We start from the raw sequence: 13,412 nt of genomic DNA, 5'->3' as shown, positions 1-13,412 counted from the left end.
GGTGCGCATGCGCAAGCGAGGTATACGGTAGTGTGTTTGTGTGTCTGTGTGTCTGTGTCTGTGTGTGTGTAGACTGCTACAGCTGCTCAAGGATCAATGAAGTGCAAGTAAGGGTTTCTATAGGCTTCTAGCCATGTTTTCTTGGATTTTAATTCGTGGATTTGCAAAATAATGCTTCGTTCTCGAGTTATGCCTAGTTTTGCTTACTTGGAATGCCATTGCAGCCTTTTTAGAAGAGCACGTAGCCAAACTTGTTTACCGAATGTTGCTACTCTACTTAGTAGTTAGCTCTGCACTAGAACGCTAGCTATTGGTAGCTGCAAGAGTGAGAAGAGAGCTGCAAGGCTCTGCTGATGGCAGCCATTAGACTTGAACTTTTGGCATCGATCGTTCTTAATAACAATAATGGTCGATCATTACCCACTCTTTGAGTTTGCATGCAGCAAATTAATTAATGCAAAAATGTTCATCATCATAATTATGTACGTGTATAAAAGCTATTTAATAGTAGCTTTATGTTATGTAGCTTTGACATCTCCACCGAGGCATCAGCACCTGCGGTGCTTTCATTATTATTAGTGAATGTCTGTGGTCTATTCGCGCGTCTCTTTTTTGTTTGCTTGGCTGCTAGACTGTATAATTATACATTGTATATACATTGTGTAAGCCGTGGTGTGCTTCCAAGTTCAATTGTCTAACATTCAATCTGCGTAGAGCGCTGTTTCTTATTGTGCATGTGTATCTATTCTCGATCATGCAAAGAGATATCTATTTCAAAGTTTCGTGTTTGTATAGTAACATTGGCTAGTTTATGATAATTTTTAGCACGCTGCCAATAATAATAGAATATAGTGCAGGTGGTCTGATACACCCGGAACCTCCTAAACAATAATTTGGTGTTGTTTGGAAATGTTAACCCTCCCCTAATGTATATAACACATGCAGTATTGTATGTGTGTGTATTATAATGTGTGATCATGCATGTATGCCATTCATGCCGCCATGGTGCTGCTGTCTTCATGCAGGTGCAAACTATTAATACTGCATGATGTTTTGCATAGCTTTCCAACTATTGGTTGCTGTGCTGCATAGAATAGTCTAATTTGGAGGATATCAATTAAGGCTTTAAATATGATCTTCCTGTGCCTGTTACGGTTAGACCTTCTATATATACGCTGCTAGGTACATAACAAAAATCATTATAAGTCAAGCTGTTGTTTAACTGTTGAGACATCAATCTATGTTAGTATACATACAACAGTATAGATCTACTGTTGTGTGCATGTAACTGAGATTTAACTGACCTGGTCATCATGGACTGGCTGCCACTACTATTGTGTGCCTGCATTTCTCTCTGCATAATGGAATCCTCAGCAACATCCGCAACCTCATGTATTCACAACCCACTTGAAGTGAGTAGACTATCTGTAATTAATGTATCAGGTCTTATACAAGTGTGTATGTACGTACGTATGCATACATTGAACAACTCTTAATGCTATAATGTGCATAATTGGTCTATACTATAGCATCTGACTATATATATTTTCAGAGATGTATTATTATGCAAAATACACTGGGCAAAGTTCTTTTGGTTGTGTATTTGAATATTAATTTGTTTCTAAGCTTTCAACTTACTAATTAATTGTTTGTTGTGCATAATTATAAACACCATTCCTTCCCACTGTGTTTTGAAAGTGGCGTTGCTATTCTGAGTCACTCCTCCTTACTTTAAACAGTGCATCATCTTGATTAAGAAGGTAATCACGTGTTTATACGATTATTATAAGTGGCAAAGGCGCAGTTACATGGTTGCCTAGTGAGATGAATACTGAAAGAGAACTCCTTTAAGTGTTAGTGCGTTTTTTTGTTTTCAGATGATAGCCAAGGTGAAGCAAAACACAAGCAGCAGTGACGGTCGGGAAAAAAGAGAAACACATGAGCCACTCAGGATTCACTTCCACTATGATGGCAGTGTTGACACAATGTGAGTTTCATACGCACGTACATGTATAATTATGCTAACTTCATGCTCCGTGTCATGTAATTTCTGTTGGCTGTAAGCATTATAATTGTGGTGTGAAATGTGTGCATAAAAAATTAGTTTTATGGCATGCTTTCCTATATATCACTTTACATGTGACCATACAAGTACACAACACTGCATGCATGTAGACTAGCCTACGTACCAACCTCGTATTGATTTCCCTGTATGTACTATAATATGCACGCACTAATAGTAAGTTCTCTAGTCAAAACTTGAAATGTCCTTATTCTTTTACCATCATTTTGTTCCGCAAGGTTGGACTCGACTCAACGAGGACGTCTACAGGTGCGTACATGAAGGCAGAAATAATGTAGAACGCTTCTTGTTTAGAAGTCATGCACTACATACATACAATATACATTGTGCCATGCATGATTACATATAATATAGTCTCCATGTATTTCGTTTGCACAGAACGTTGTAATTCCTGGTTTGGAGACTTTCTTTGAGTCTGCTCTATCTGTTATCAGAGCCACCAATCCCATTCTGCTTGAGCGGTAAGTGTGGTGAGAGTCTTATCGATTACTTGGCTTCACATAGTGAATCTCTCATGAAACGTAATAACTTGAATACATTTGTCAGACGCTGTGCTGGAAATGTTTTCGTGCCTTTTGGTGACCCACGAGAGTGTGTCTCGCAGTGTCGAAACCCACCAATGTGTGGTCCGATACAAATCCCAGAGGAGCACCTGAAGGTAAGACTAGTACGTATGTTCTGTACGTGTGACTCCTTGTACCAAGTGATTATTTTCTTGCAGCAGTTAATCATTGAATGGTTTTATCTCTATACATAGTGTTGAATTAGTTGAGTCTTTTTTTAGTAAATTCTCTCTCAATTATAACAGGGGAAATCAGTTATAGACTTTTCAGTATTTAGCAGGTGTACAATTTGACTCTTGATATAATATGCAGTTTTTGATTAGAAGGTCAGTTATCCTGCTAAGAAACGTACGCACCAGGAAGCGTGCATTGGAAAGCATGTAGTTACGTACGTACGTATCTTGTGGTGTGCATACATAATTCAAAGATCGATGAAATTTTGACCCCCTGGTTCTTTTATTCTGTCCTTACATACATATTTTATGCAGAGGTGTGTTGAGTGCAATAATGGCGGTTTTTCAAATTGTGACACCAGGAATGGTACTGTGGATGGTGCTGGTGTGCCCAACACTGACCTTATCATTTATGTGTCTGCTGACTGTACTGACACTTCTTCAGGAACTCTGGCATTTGCTAGCTCCTGTGAACTCGAGAATGAGTTAGATAGGTCAGTTTCACGTCACAGTTAAGTAGCTATTATTGTATAGCCTTAGTCTTACTACGCAAGCGTGTTAGAATACAGAATGCCTGTATGCATGTATAGCAATTTTGGGAAACGTTCGTCTATTTGGTACGTGTTGAGAACTTGTGACAGGATGGTAAGATACACCGCGGTCCATACAGTTGTCTTTGAATAGCTATAGCTCAGCCCATACCAGAGCAATTTTGAACTTTTGTCTGGGATATTAACTTTCAGTATAATTACATTAATGGAATGCAAATAACTATAATCATCATAGATAAAGAAGTTAATGTAGCCGGATATACCACACACAGAGGAGGTCCGACAGGCGTGGTGCAGAAATAATTAGCCTCTGTTTACACTCAGCAAAAACATACGACGTGGGCGGATAATTATTGCTCAATTAAAGGCTAATTGCTTGAGCTGCACTGCGCCTGTCGTACGTAGTAACTAGCCCTATTTATAAGCTAGTCGGCCGAACGCTAGGCTGGTCACAAGTAGGCACAATAAACTTTGATTGATTGCAACAGTGGGCGAGGATATCACCCCATGCAGTGGGCACGCAGGGCCCCAACATAGAATAAGTATACGCATGCATATAAGAGTAAATGATGACAAACAATAATAACATAAGAGTAAATGATGACAAATGATGACTATATACATAAATAACATGAGAGTAAATACTGTCCATTACTACATCGTACCTCCTATGTACCACACCTAAGAGGAGGATAGTGTATTACTAGAATGTTTTGCGAGCATCAAACTTGCAATGGTTGATCAATTCGCAACAATAAAATCCGCAAAACCTAAATTATTACTAGTAAATACACGTGATCCTTGCCAGTTAGATCGCAAAGGATCAAATTTTATGCTGATTTGGCTCATTTGCAAAGGTTTTTCACCCGCTAGTAAACGGTATAGGCCTCGGAGTAACCACAGTAGCGGAGGATATATGGGGTGCAATCCTCCGAGTAGGTGTGGCATATCTGACTTATACCACGTGACCGCAGCACTATAAAACGACTTCCCCCTAGCAACAATTCAATCCACGATGCAGACTGCAAAGCTTAAAGAATGAGACTATGCCGGATTTTGCAGCTGTCAAAGAGCTAGTTGAGCACACGTCGACTCCTACAGATGCTCAAGAGCTTCTTTGGTCCAAGCGTTGACCATTCGACATCCCTTACTGGAGTTGGATAAAATGTATTGAACCACGCCCATGGATCCATGAAAGCTTAGCCATCTTGTTGGAGAGTACCTTACGTGTTTCTGCCGTCGCTTTGAGTGTTAGTACCGTCAAGCATGGCTCTTTTCTCTCTGCTTACTTTCTTGAATAAATGAAAAAAAACTAAAAAAAAACTTGAAAAACTGTGCATGCCTGGGGCTGTATGCTAATATTCTATACCGTATAGCGCGAAATTTTCGAGGCACTTATATTTCGTGGATTGGCCTCTAAAAGCCATTTCGTTGCACAATGTTCGCGGAATGACTGCTTACCGGAAGCCACGCCTTTAAATATTTGCATGATAGCAGGTAATTCTTATTAACGAACACTTTTCGTGGACTTAATTTTCGTGTAGAATTCCAACCCACGAAATCCGCGAAAATTAAGCCCCTCGAAAATTTCGCGCTATACGGTATATCATACAGCTGTTGACCAATGAGATCAATTAATGGTGACGTAAAGATATTTGTTGTACGGTCATGTATAATTGTAGTTGTTTGCATGATCGATGCAGACCCATTGCTGGTTACATCAACTTCTGTCCTACTCCGTTTGCTCGTCTCGCTGATGACGCAGCCATTGCGGTGGGGATCCATGAAGTTATGCATGTGTTAGTGAGTTTTTAGCCTTACAAAAAATAATTTGCAAATTGTCAGCATTAATGCTCTGTATGTGGCTTCCTCACATGACTGCATGTTTGTATGAACATTGCCTTTGTTTGCAGGGATTTAGTTCAGGTCTGTATCGATGGTTTCGTGATGAAAATGGCAATCCCAGGACTCCAAGAGACGAGAATGGTTTTCCCTCAAGGTGAAACTTATATTGAAATTCTCCAAACTAATATGTACATGTACCACTGGTTAACCATGGAAATAATCCTGCAATGTGATAGTTTCCACCATGTACAATCTTACATTTCGGGAGTTACTTTCTGACTGCCTCAGTGTGCAAGTGCAAGAACAAGCACAGTGTACGGTCTGTTGTGTGTTTGTGTGCATGTGTTTGTTCATAGATAAAGAAGAGAGGGATTGGCAACAGAAGTAAATTTCATGTAAATTTGCTGAACGATGCGTGTTGCCCCCCCGAACCACGCCGCGGTTGCCCTTCGCCACGCCCACCAATGAATTACTAGGCAACCAATGTGCATGCACAATGGCTGAAGCAGTTCAAGCTGTTGCTGAAGTTGACTTTCAATTGGTTTTAGATGCTGTCAGAAAAGAAATATCCAAGAAAGAACTACAAGTAGATACTACTCGTGCAAAGAAGGCTAGAGAAATTGGAAAGCATTTGTTGTTGTTTGGTAAAGATGATGATCTTTTTGTTACATTTTATCAAACTTTGTAACTGCCCTGAAGTAATGTACTATTCTACTGGAGTTTAGTTTCTCAAGATATATTGATGAAGAAGAGTGGTCTTCTGAATTGTTGTCGGAGACAATTAATTTGTGGGTAACAATTCGGGGCTTCTCATTGGCATCACATTGGTTGGAGGCATACAAACGTGCGCAAAAAAAATTAGTGAAGAAGAGCACTGGTACCAGGAAGACACTGAGCTAATTCGTATTTTGCATTCTATATAATTATGTATTTTGTAATAATAATTAGAAGTCAAGGAAATATTATAGGCGTCAACCATTGCATGTACAATTAATTATAAATAAATATACTGCATGTATCTATAGAGTTGGCTATTTAGCATTGGTCTTTCTTGAACACTTTCTTTTTGGTAATGGGGAATTCATATCGTCATTAACTGTGATGTCTAAAATTGCCTCTTTCTGCTAGAGTTCCCTCTCATTGGGTTAGGCCAAACTCTTTTGAACCCTCAATGCATTGGCATTTCGGAGGCACTGTTGAATTGTGGGATTTTCATTTCTATGTCCTCTTGCCCTTTGTTGGCCAAAATAATTCTCCAATGGGTCTTGGGTTAACCGCTCGCTTAGTAAGAATAAACTTTCTTTCTCGTGCTTGGTCAGCAAATATTGACTGAGCTCAACAAATGAGTTAACTACAATGAGAAAGTGGAGACGTAAACCCAATAGACAGTATACATGCATACCAGAAATTTACCAGTAAGTTTGAGGCCTTCAAAGGTTTGAGTACTTATGGTGAAATGATGGTATTTCCAATCTGAGCCGGCATATCTAACCTTTGTCTCATTTTCCCAGTCAGTTAAATATTGCAAAAAATCATCTCGTAACCACTGTTGAAGCAAAAAATACACTTTCACAACGTACCACAACCAACTCTAGCTACGGCATAAAAACAGTACACACACCAAATCCAGCTACCTTCTTTGTCCAATAACGGTACTTTATAGAGCAAATTCTCGGCTTTCTGCCCATGGGCCACTATTTCTCCTGTGGAAGGATTTAATAATTGTTGACAGGTCATTTCTATGCATTGGTCATTCAATAATAGGTGTCAGCGATCTAGACATCCACATACAAATCACTAGGAAGCAAATGGTACATAGCCAAACACACTATCGCAAACTATCGTCACTATTTCATCACTATTTTAATGCCAATAGCACTTGAGCTATTCAAGCTTTCATTGTTTATTTCTATCAATCAAGATGTCTGTTAAGCTTTTATATACAGTAAACACTATCAATACAATGAACTTGCTTTTCAGAGGTACATAGCCAATTCCACAATTCCAAAAACACTTACTTTTTAAAACAAGCGCCCAACTAGAGTCAAACGTCTTTAGCTAACAAGATTACTAGCCACGTGGCATACATAGTATACTATTTAAAATCTTTATCCATATAAAATCCTTTGTTACTGTACAGAAAAGGCATAAAACACTTTCCCGCGAGGCAAGCGGGAGTCTCTGGAGGGCAACCGCGGCGTGGTTCGGGGGACAACACGCATCATTTTGAGATTTAACCACACCCCCTGCACAAAAGTCTACGTTTTGACTTCCGTTGCCAATCCCTCTCTTCTTTATCTATGGTTTGTTGTAAATCTCCATTGCAATGCAGGTGCAAGTACCGTATTACTTGATTGTTTTGCGTGCATCACACATACGCAAATTTTACCAATGTGATCACTTCCCATAACGCAAACACCTACATACACTGGCACTTGTTGACATCATGATCCTTGCCAAAATGCAAAAATTAGATCACAAGTATCAAAGTTTTCTGCTAATTTTGCTCATTCGCATGTTTTCAGCTGCAAAACACTGAATTATTTTCAGACTCGTGCACAGCAAGATATCTTGCTATTCTACTTAGTGTTAATTATATGTGACAGGGCCTAGGAAAACAACCCTTATGGAGCAAACTAATAATGTTCAGTACACTACAAAGTAAAATATTTAGAGCTATTTTAGGATTTTGGTTTACTTCTTATGAAGTAACTTCAATATCTCCTCTAACTAAAAAAAAAATTTTTTTATCCGAAAATTTTTTTGTATAGCCGTTACAAGGCAGCCATTGAATTTTTTCATGCTGTTCTTGTATGCGGATAGAACTTCGAACATTAGTTTCTCAAAACGGTAGGTCAATACTGTCCCCCTTTCACCCGAAAATATTTTGGGGTAGGAAGGTGCAAAGTGAGTGATATTGTAATCAATTTGAAGCTTAAGCACTGCTTTATTTAATTAAGCAATAAAATACAATTAATTAGTTTGCTCCATAAGGGTTGTTTTCCTAGGCCCTGTCACATATCTCTGCAGTAGAGCGCAGCTAATTGTACATAGCTGTCAGAGTGAGAAAAATCTCCACTGCCAATTAATATGTAATAGCCTTTGCCTGCATCAATTATTATAGCAACATGCATGCAGTCTAGTCATTGTCGATAATTTCCCACTCGCAAATTCAAAAAATCAGTTGTGAACAAAAAAGCTACCTCAAGCAAATCTATGCACACATCTTTTTCAATATATTGATTATGTGTATGTTGTATGATCGTATTCAACTCCGAAAAACTCTTATACATACGTAGCCTAGAGATGAGATTGTTCTGTGTTTATGCCCACTTCAGTGACCCAAGTACCAACACAGTACGGACAGAGACGTACACTGACTGGTCTACCAGAGATGGCCTCGTCAATCATACAGTGACACTCTTGGTCACTCCTAATGCTTTGGTGAGTACGTGTCATTTGCCTTGTTCATGATTAGTTTGGCCTATCAGTTTGTACATGCAGCTATCTACGTCTAATTATATGGGGCACAGTGGTAATGTTAAATGTATCAATGACTGTAGGAGCAAGCTCGGCTGCACTACAACTGTTCTAGCATCACTGGTGTTGAGTTAGAGAACCAGGGTGGAGGAGGAACTGCTTCTTCTCACTGGGAGCAGAGGATTATGGGGGTTAGCCCAGTTCTGTTTCATACTTAAAGACTTCCTTTACAGTGCACTATATATAAATTATTTTTATTAGATCATAATTATTTGAAGTGTGATATGAATTTTCTTACAGAATGAAGGAATGACAGGGTTCTTATTGTTCAGTTATCCTTTCTCAAGGATCACCCTTGGGCTTCTTCATGACACTGGGTAAGACCAAGGGCATAATTATAGGATGACTTTATATAGTTGTTATAATTATTTTACATTGGATTGTAATTATAGCATTGCAGGTGAAGTTTGGCCTTTTGTACAAATTATACGTTACAGTAATAGTACCGGTATTATAATTATGTTGTGAGGAGATCTAATTGCTTCCAAATACGTAGGTGGTATGTTCCCAATTACGAGGTGGCTGACGCATTACCTTGGGGTCTCAACTCTGGTTGTACAATCCCTCATGGCAGCTGTAGGGAATACATCACTCAGCAGCAAGAAAGGTGTTTCTTCTTGTGTATTTTGAGTTGTTTATTGTACTTTGCACATGCTTAATTGAGGCTCTTTTGTGGTAAGAATTAATTGCCACTCGTTTGCTTAGAACTGAAAGTTCTTTACAGTGTTTTGACTCTATATGTATTATGCAACAAGTTAACCTAATGAATGGGTTCATATAGAGGAGAAGTTATGATACTTAAAGTACTCACTTTATAACTTTCATACGTACTACAGTGGGAGGAGTATATCGCCGTATTGTGTTGATGTTGATGACACGACCAGAGGATGCACATTGGATCACGAGTACACTTCACTCTGCAATCTTGAGAGTGACACCAATCCTCCACCTCTATTTCAGGTTAGCTGTCTGCATGGCGTGTCGATCCACTACTTTTCATAGTATCAATCTCTGCATGCTGAGCAAATTAGAAGTCACAATCAATATATGCACTTCAACTTGCGTATACTTGTGTACTTTCAACAGTTTTTTGATGCAAGTGCAAGTTATGGTGGTAGACTTGAGACGGCAGACTATTGCCCATTTGAGAATGACATATCTTCAGTAAGTGATTTCTTTATACAGTACAATGTAAGTACTACGTTTATGCCTACTAATTGACTAGACAAGATGCTCCGAGGCTTCCAACAACCCATCAGTGAACAATGGTGGTCAGTTGTACGGAGTAGGCTCTCGCTGCTTCCAGTTGGGTAGAGACTGGACTAGAACGAACAGTATTGGCACTGAAGGAAGGTACACTACTGATGCTGGGTGTTATCAGGTAAGATATAATAATTATAGTAAAAGCACTCTCTAGTAAAACATATTTGCATTACATATGCAGTATGCTTGTACGTCTTCTGGAGTTGAGATCATTCTCGAGGGCGTGTCTTTTCTGTGCTCTTGTGAAGGGGAAGAGGTATGGTGGCTATTTGTACGAATATTGTATGGTGCATTAAAACCTTTTGTTAGATTATTGTGGACACAACTGTGAATGACATTCGTTACCAAGGCTCATACATCTGCCCATCCTGCGCCAGCGTATGCTATGTAAGTATCTAAGCAGATGTACAGATCTAATTATCAATAGCTTGGTTAATCAGCTGACTGTGTTCTGTGAAAATAATAACATCTATGCATGATGACTGTAAATGATTATACGTACATGTATCACTTGAAGGCCATATCTCTAGACATTATATCATGCACTGTGTACTGTATACAATCCTTGTGATTAGAGTTGTAGTCTGTATGCTAATTGAGGAACAATACGTATTTTATGCAGGACGACTTGGAAAGTTGTCCATCTACAGGTAAGCTTAATATGACTTACATAATTTTTACGGGTACATTGTTACATGCAGTACTGTGGTAGACATTACGAGAGTGCCTTTTAATGGCACTCAGCCTTCAAGCTGACGTGTATAATAGTTCGTTTTTAAGTTGAACATTGCAAAACAATTAAATCAACCCATTGCTAAATCACCCATTGCTGATCTTTAAGGTTGTATAATAAGTCAAGTAAGCACTGTTCCATGTATCCACTGTGTGCATGTGTATTATCTACACATCACTTTCAGTTATGCAATCTTAACAATTTTACAACATCTGTTGCAGAACCTGCTCCATGTCCAGGACGAGTATCAAGTGCGTACTAATTTCCTTGCATACCTTCTATAACTTCGTATTCATGATGTGCTTATGTTCTGGTCAAAATTGAGAAACTTTCACAAGAACAAGATCTCTGTAAATAATTATGTCATGTGACAGCTCTCCAATCATTTCTGTATAGATCCTAATGATCCTTGCCTACCAAGTCCTTGTGATGCCAATGCCATGTGTACTAGCGAGGAAAATTTCACATGCACATGCAATTCTCCATTTGAGGGCAATGGATTGAGTTGTGAAAGTAAGTGGTTTGAAAGGTTGTGAGTAATAATCTACTAATCATTTGTCTCCCACACACCACAGTCCCGGATCCATGCTCGTCTAGTCCATGTGATGTCAACGCAACCTGTGTTAGAGATAGCGTGATAACGGAAAATTTCACATGCACATGCAATTCTCCATTTGAGGGGAATGGATCGACTTGTGAAAGTAAGTGGTTTGAAAGGTTGTGAGTAATAATCTACTAATCATTTCTCTCCCTCACACAGTCCCGGATCCATGCTCGTCTAGTCCATGTGACGTCAACGCAACCTGTGTTAGAGAGAGTATGATGACGGAAAATTTCACATGCACATGCAATTCTCCATTTGAGGGGAATGGATCAACTTGTGAAAGTAAGTGGTTTGAAAGGTTGTGAGTAATAATCTACTAATCATTTCTCTCCCTCACACCACAGTCCCGGATCCATGCGCGTCTAGTCCATGTGACGTCAACGCAGCCTGTGTTAGAGAGAGTGTGATAACGGAAAATTTCACATGCACATGCAATTCTCCATTTGAGGGGAATGGATCAACTTGTGAAAGTAAGTGGTTTGAAAGGTTGTGAGTAATAATCTACTAATCATTTCTCTCCCTCACACCACAGTCCCGGACCCATGCGCGTCTAGTCCATGTGACGTCAACGCAACCTGTGTTAGAGAGAGTGTGATGACGGAAAATTTCACATGCACATGCAATTCTCCATTTGAGGGGAATGGATTGACTTGTGAAAGTAAGTGGTTTGAAAGGTTGTGAGTAATAATCTACTAATCATTTCTCTCCCTCACACAGTCCCGGATCCATGCTCGTCTAGTCCATGTGACGTCAACGCAACCTGTGTTAGAGAGAGTGTGATAACGGAAAATTTCACATGCACATGCAATTCTCCATTTGAGGGGAATGGATCAACTTGTGAAAGTAAGTGGTTTGAAAGGTTGTGAGTAATAATCTACTAATCATTTCTCTCCCTCACACCACAGTCCCGGACCCATGCGCGTCTAGTCCATGTGACGTCAACGCAGCCTGTGTTAGAGAGAGTGTGATGACGGAAAATTTCACATGCACATGCAATTCTCCATTTGAGGGGAATGGATCGAGTTGTGAAAGTAAGTGGTTTGAAAGGTTGTGAATAATAATCTACTAATCATTTCTCTCCCTCACACAGTCCTGGATCCATGCTCGTCTAGTCCATGTGACGTCAACGCAACCTGTGTTAGAGAGAGTGTGATAACGGAAAATTTCACATGCACATGCAATTCTCCATTTGAGGGGAATGGATCAACTTGTGAAAGTAAGTGGTTTGAAAGGTTGTGAGTAATAATCTACTAATCATTTCTCTTCCTCACACCACAGTCCCGGACCCATGCGTGTCTAGTCCATGTGATGTCAACGCAGCCTGTGTTAGAGAGAGTGTGATGACGGAAAATTTCACATGCACATGCAATTCTCCATTTGAGGGGAATGGATCGAGTTGTGAAAGTAAGTGGTTTGAAAGGTTGTGAATAAAAATCTACTAATCATTTCTCTCCCTCACACAGTCCTGGATCCATGCTCGTCTAGTCCATGTGACGTCAACGCAACCTGTGTTAGAGAGAGTGTGATGACGGAAAATTTCACATGCACATGCAATTCTCCATTTGAGGGGAATGGATCGACTTGTGAAAGTAAGTGGTTTGAAAGGTTGTGAGTAATAATCTACTAATCAATTCTCTCCCTCACACCACAGTCCCAGATCCATGCGCGTCTAGTCCATGTGACGTCAACGCAACCTGTGTTAGAGAGAGTGTGATGACGGAAAATGTCACATGCACATGCAATTCTCCATTTGAGGGGAATGGATCGAGTTGTGAAAGTAAGTGGTTTGAAAGGTTGAGTAATAAAACTAATCATTATTTTATCTCCCTCACACAGTCCCGGATCCATGCTCGTCTAGTCCATGTGACGTCAACGCAACCTGTGTTAGAGATAGCGTGATAACGGAAAATTTCACATGCACATGCAATTCTCCATTTGAGGGGAATGGATCGAGTTGTGAAAGTAAGTGGTTTGAAAGGTTGTGAGTAATAATCTACTAATCATTTCTCTCCCTCACACAGTCCCAGATCCATGCTCGTCTAGTCCATGTGACATCA

At 39.6% G+C, this 13,412-nt stretch overlaps 1 protein-coding gene across 1 annotated transcript; it reads left to right on the top strand.

The window, feature by feature from the left end:
- Positions 1–68: 68 nt before the first annotated feature.
- On the top strand, positions 69–13,398 carry LOC135345485 (leishmanolysin-like peptidase). The gene is made up of 32 exons (XM_064542904.1): positions 69–1,412; positions 1,878–1,987; positions 2,302–2,332; positions 2,462–2,544; positions 2,630–2,741; positions 3,135–3,313; positions 5,074–5,173; positions 5,284–5,369; positions 8,554–8,659; positions 8,779–8,886; positions 8,996–9,072; positions 9,252–9,362; positions 9,592–9,715; positions 9,842–9,919; positions 9,981–10,136; positions 10,200–10,274; positions 10,328–10,405; positions 10,641–10,668; positions 10,973–11,002; positions 11,148–11,264; positions 11,327–11,452; positions 11,512–11,637; positions 11,700–11,825; positions 11,888–12,013; positions 12,073–12,198; positions 12,261–12,386; positions 12,446–12,571; positions 12,634–12,759; positions 12,819–12,944; positions 13,007–13,132; positions 13,192–13,324; positions 13,377–13,398. Exons 1-32 carry the CDS (start codon positions 1,314–1,316, stop codon positions 13,396–13,398), a joined length of 3,303 nt encoding a protein of 1,100 aa, XP_064398974.1. The 5' UTR covers positions 69–1,313.
- Positions 13,399–13,412: the final 14 nt, after the last annotated feature.

Source organism: Halichondria panicea, chromosome 12 (assembly GCF_963675165.1).
Source record: "Halichondria panicea chromosome 12, odHalPani1.1, whole genome shotgun sequence".
Classification (NCBI taxonomy): Eukaryota; Metazoa; Porifera; class Demospongiae; order Suberitida; family Halichondriidae; genus Halichondria; species Halichondria panicea.
This window is presented reverse-complemented; position numbering and strand designations above follow the sequence as displayed.

Excerpts from the sequence above, each read along its gene's own strand:
- LOC135345485 (XM_064542904.1), top strand. The coding sequence starts at position 1,314 with ATGGACTGGCTGCCACTACTATTGTGTGCCTGCATTTCTCTCTGCATA. Across the intron at positions 10,669-10,972 it reads GGAAAGTTGTCCATCTACAG|AACCTGCTCCATGTCCAGGA; the intron begins GTAAGCTTAATA and ends CATCTGTTGCAG. Across the intron at positions 11,265-11,326 it reads CAATGGATTGAGTTGTGAAA|TCCCGGATCCATGCTCGTCT; the intron begins GTAAGTGGTTTG and ends CACACACCACAG.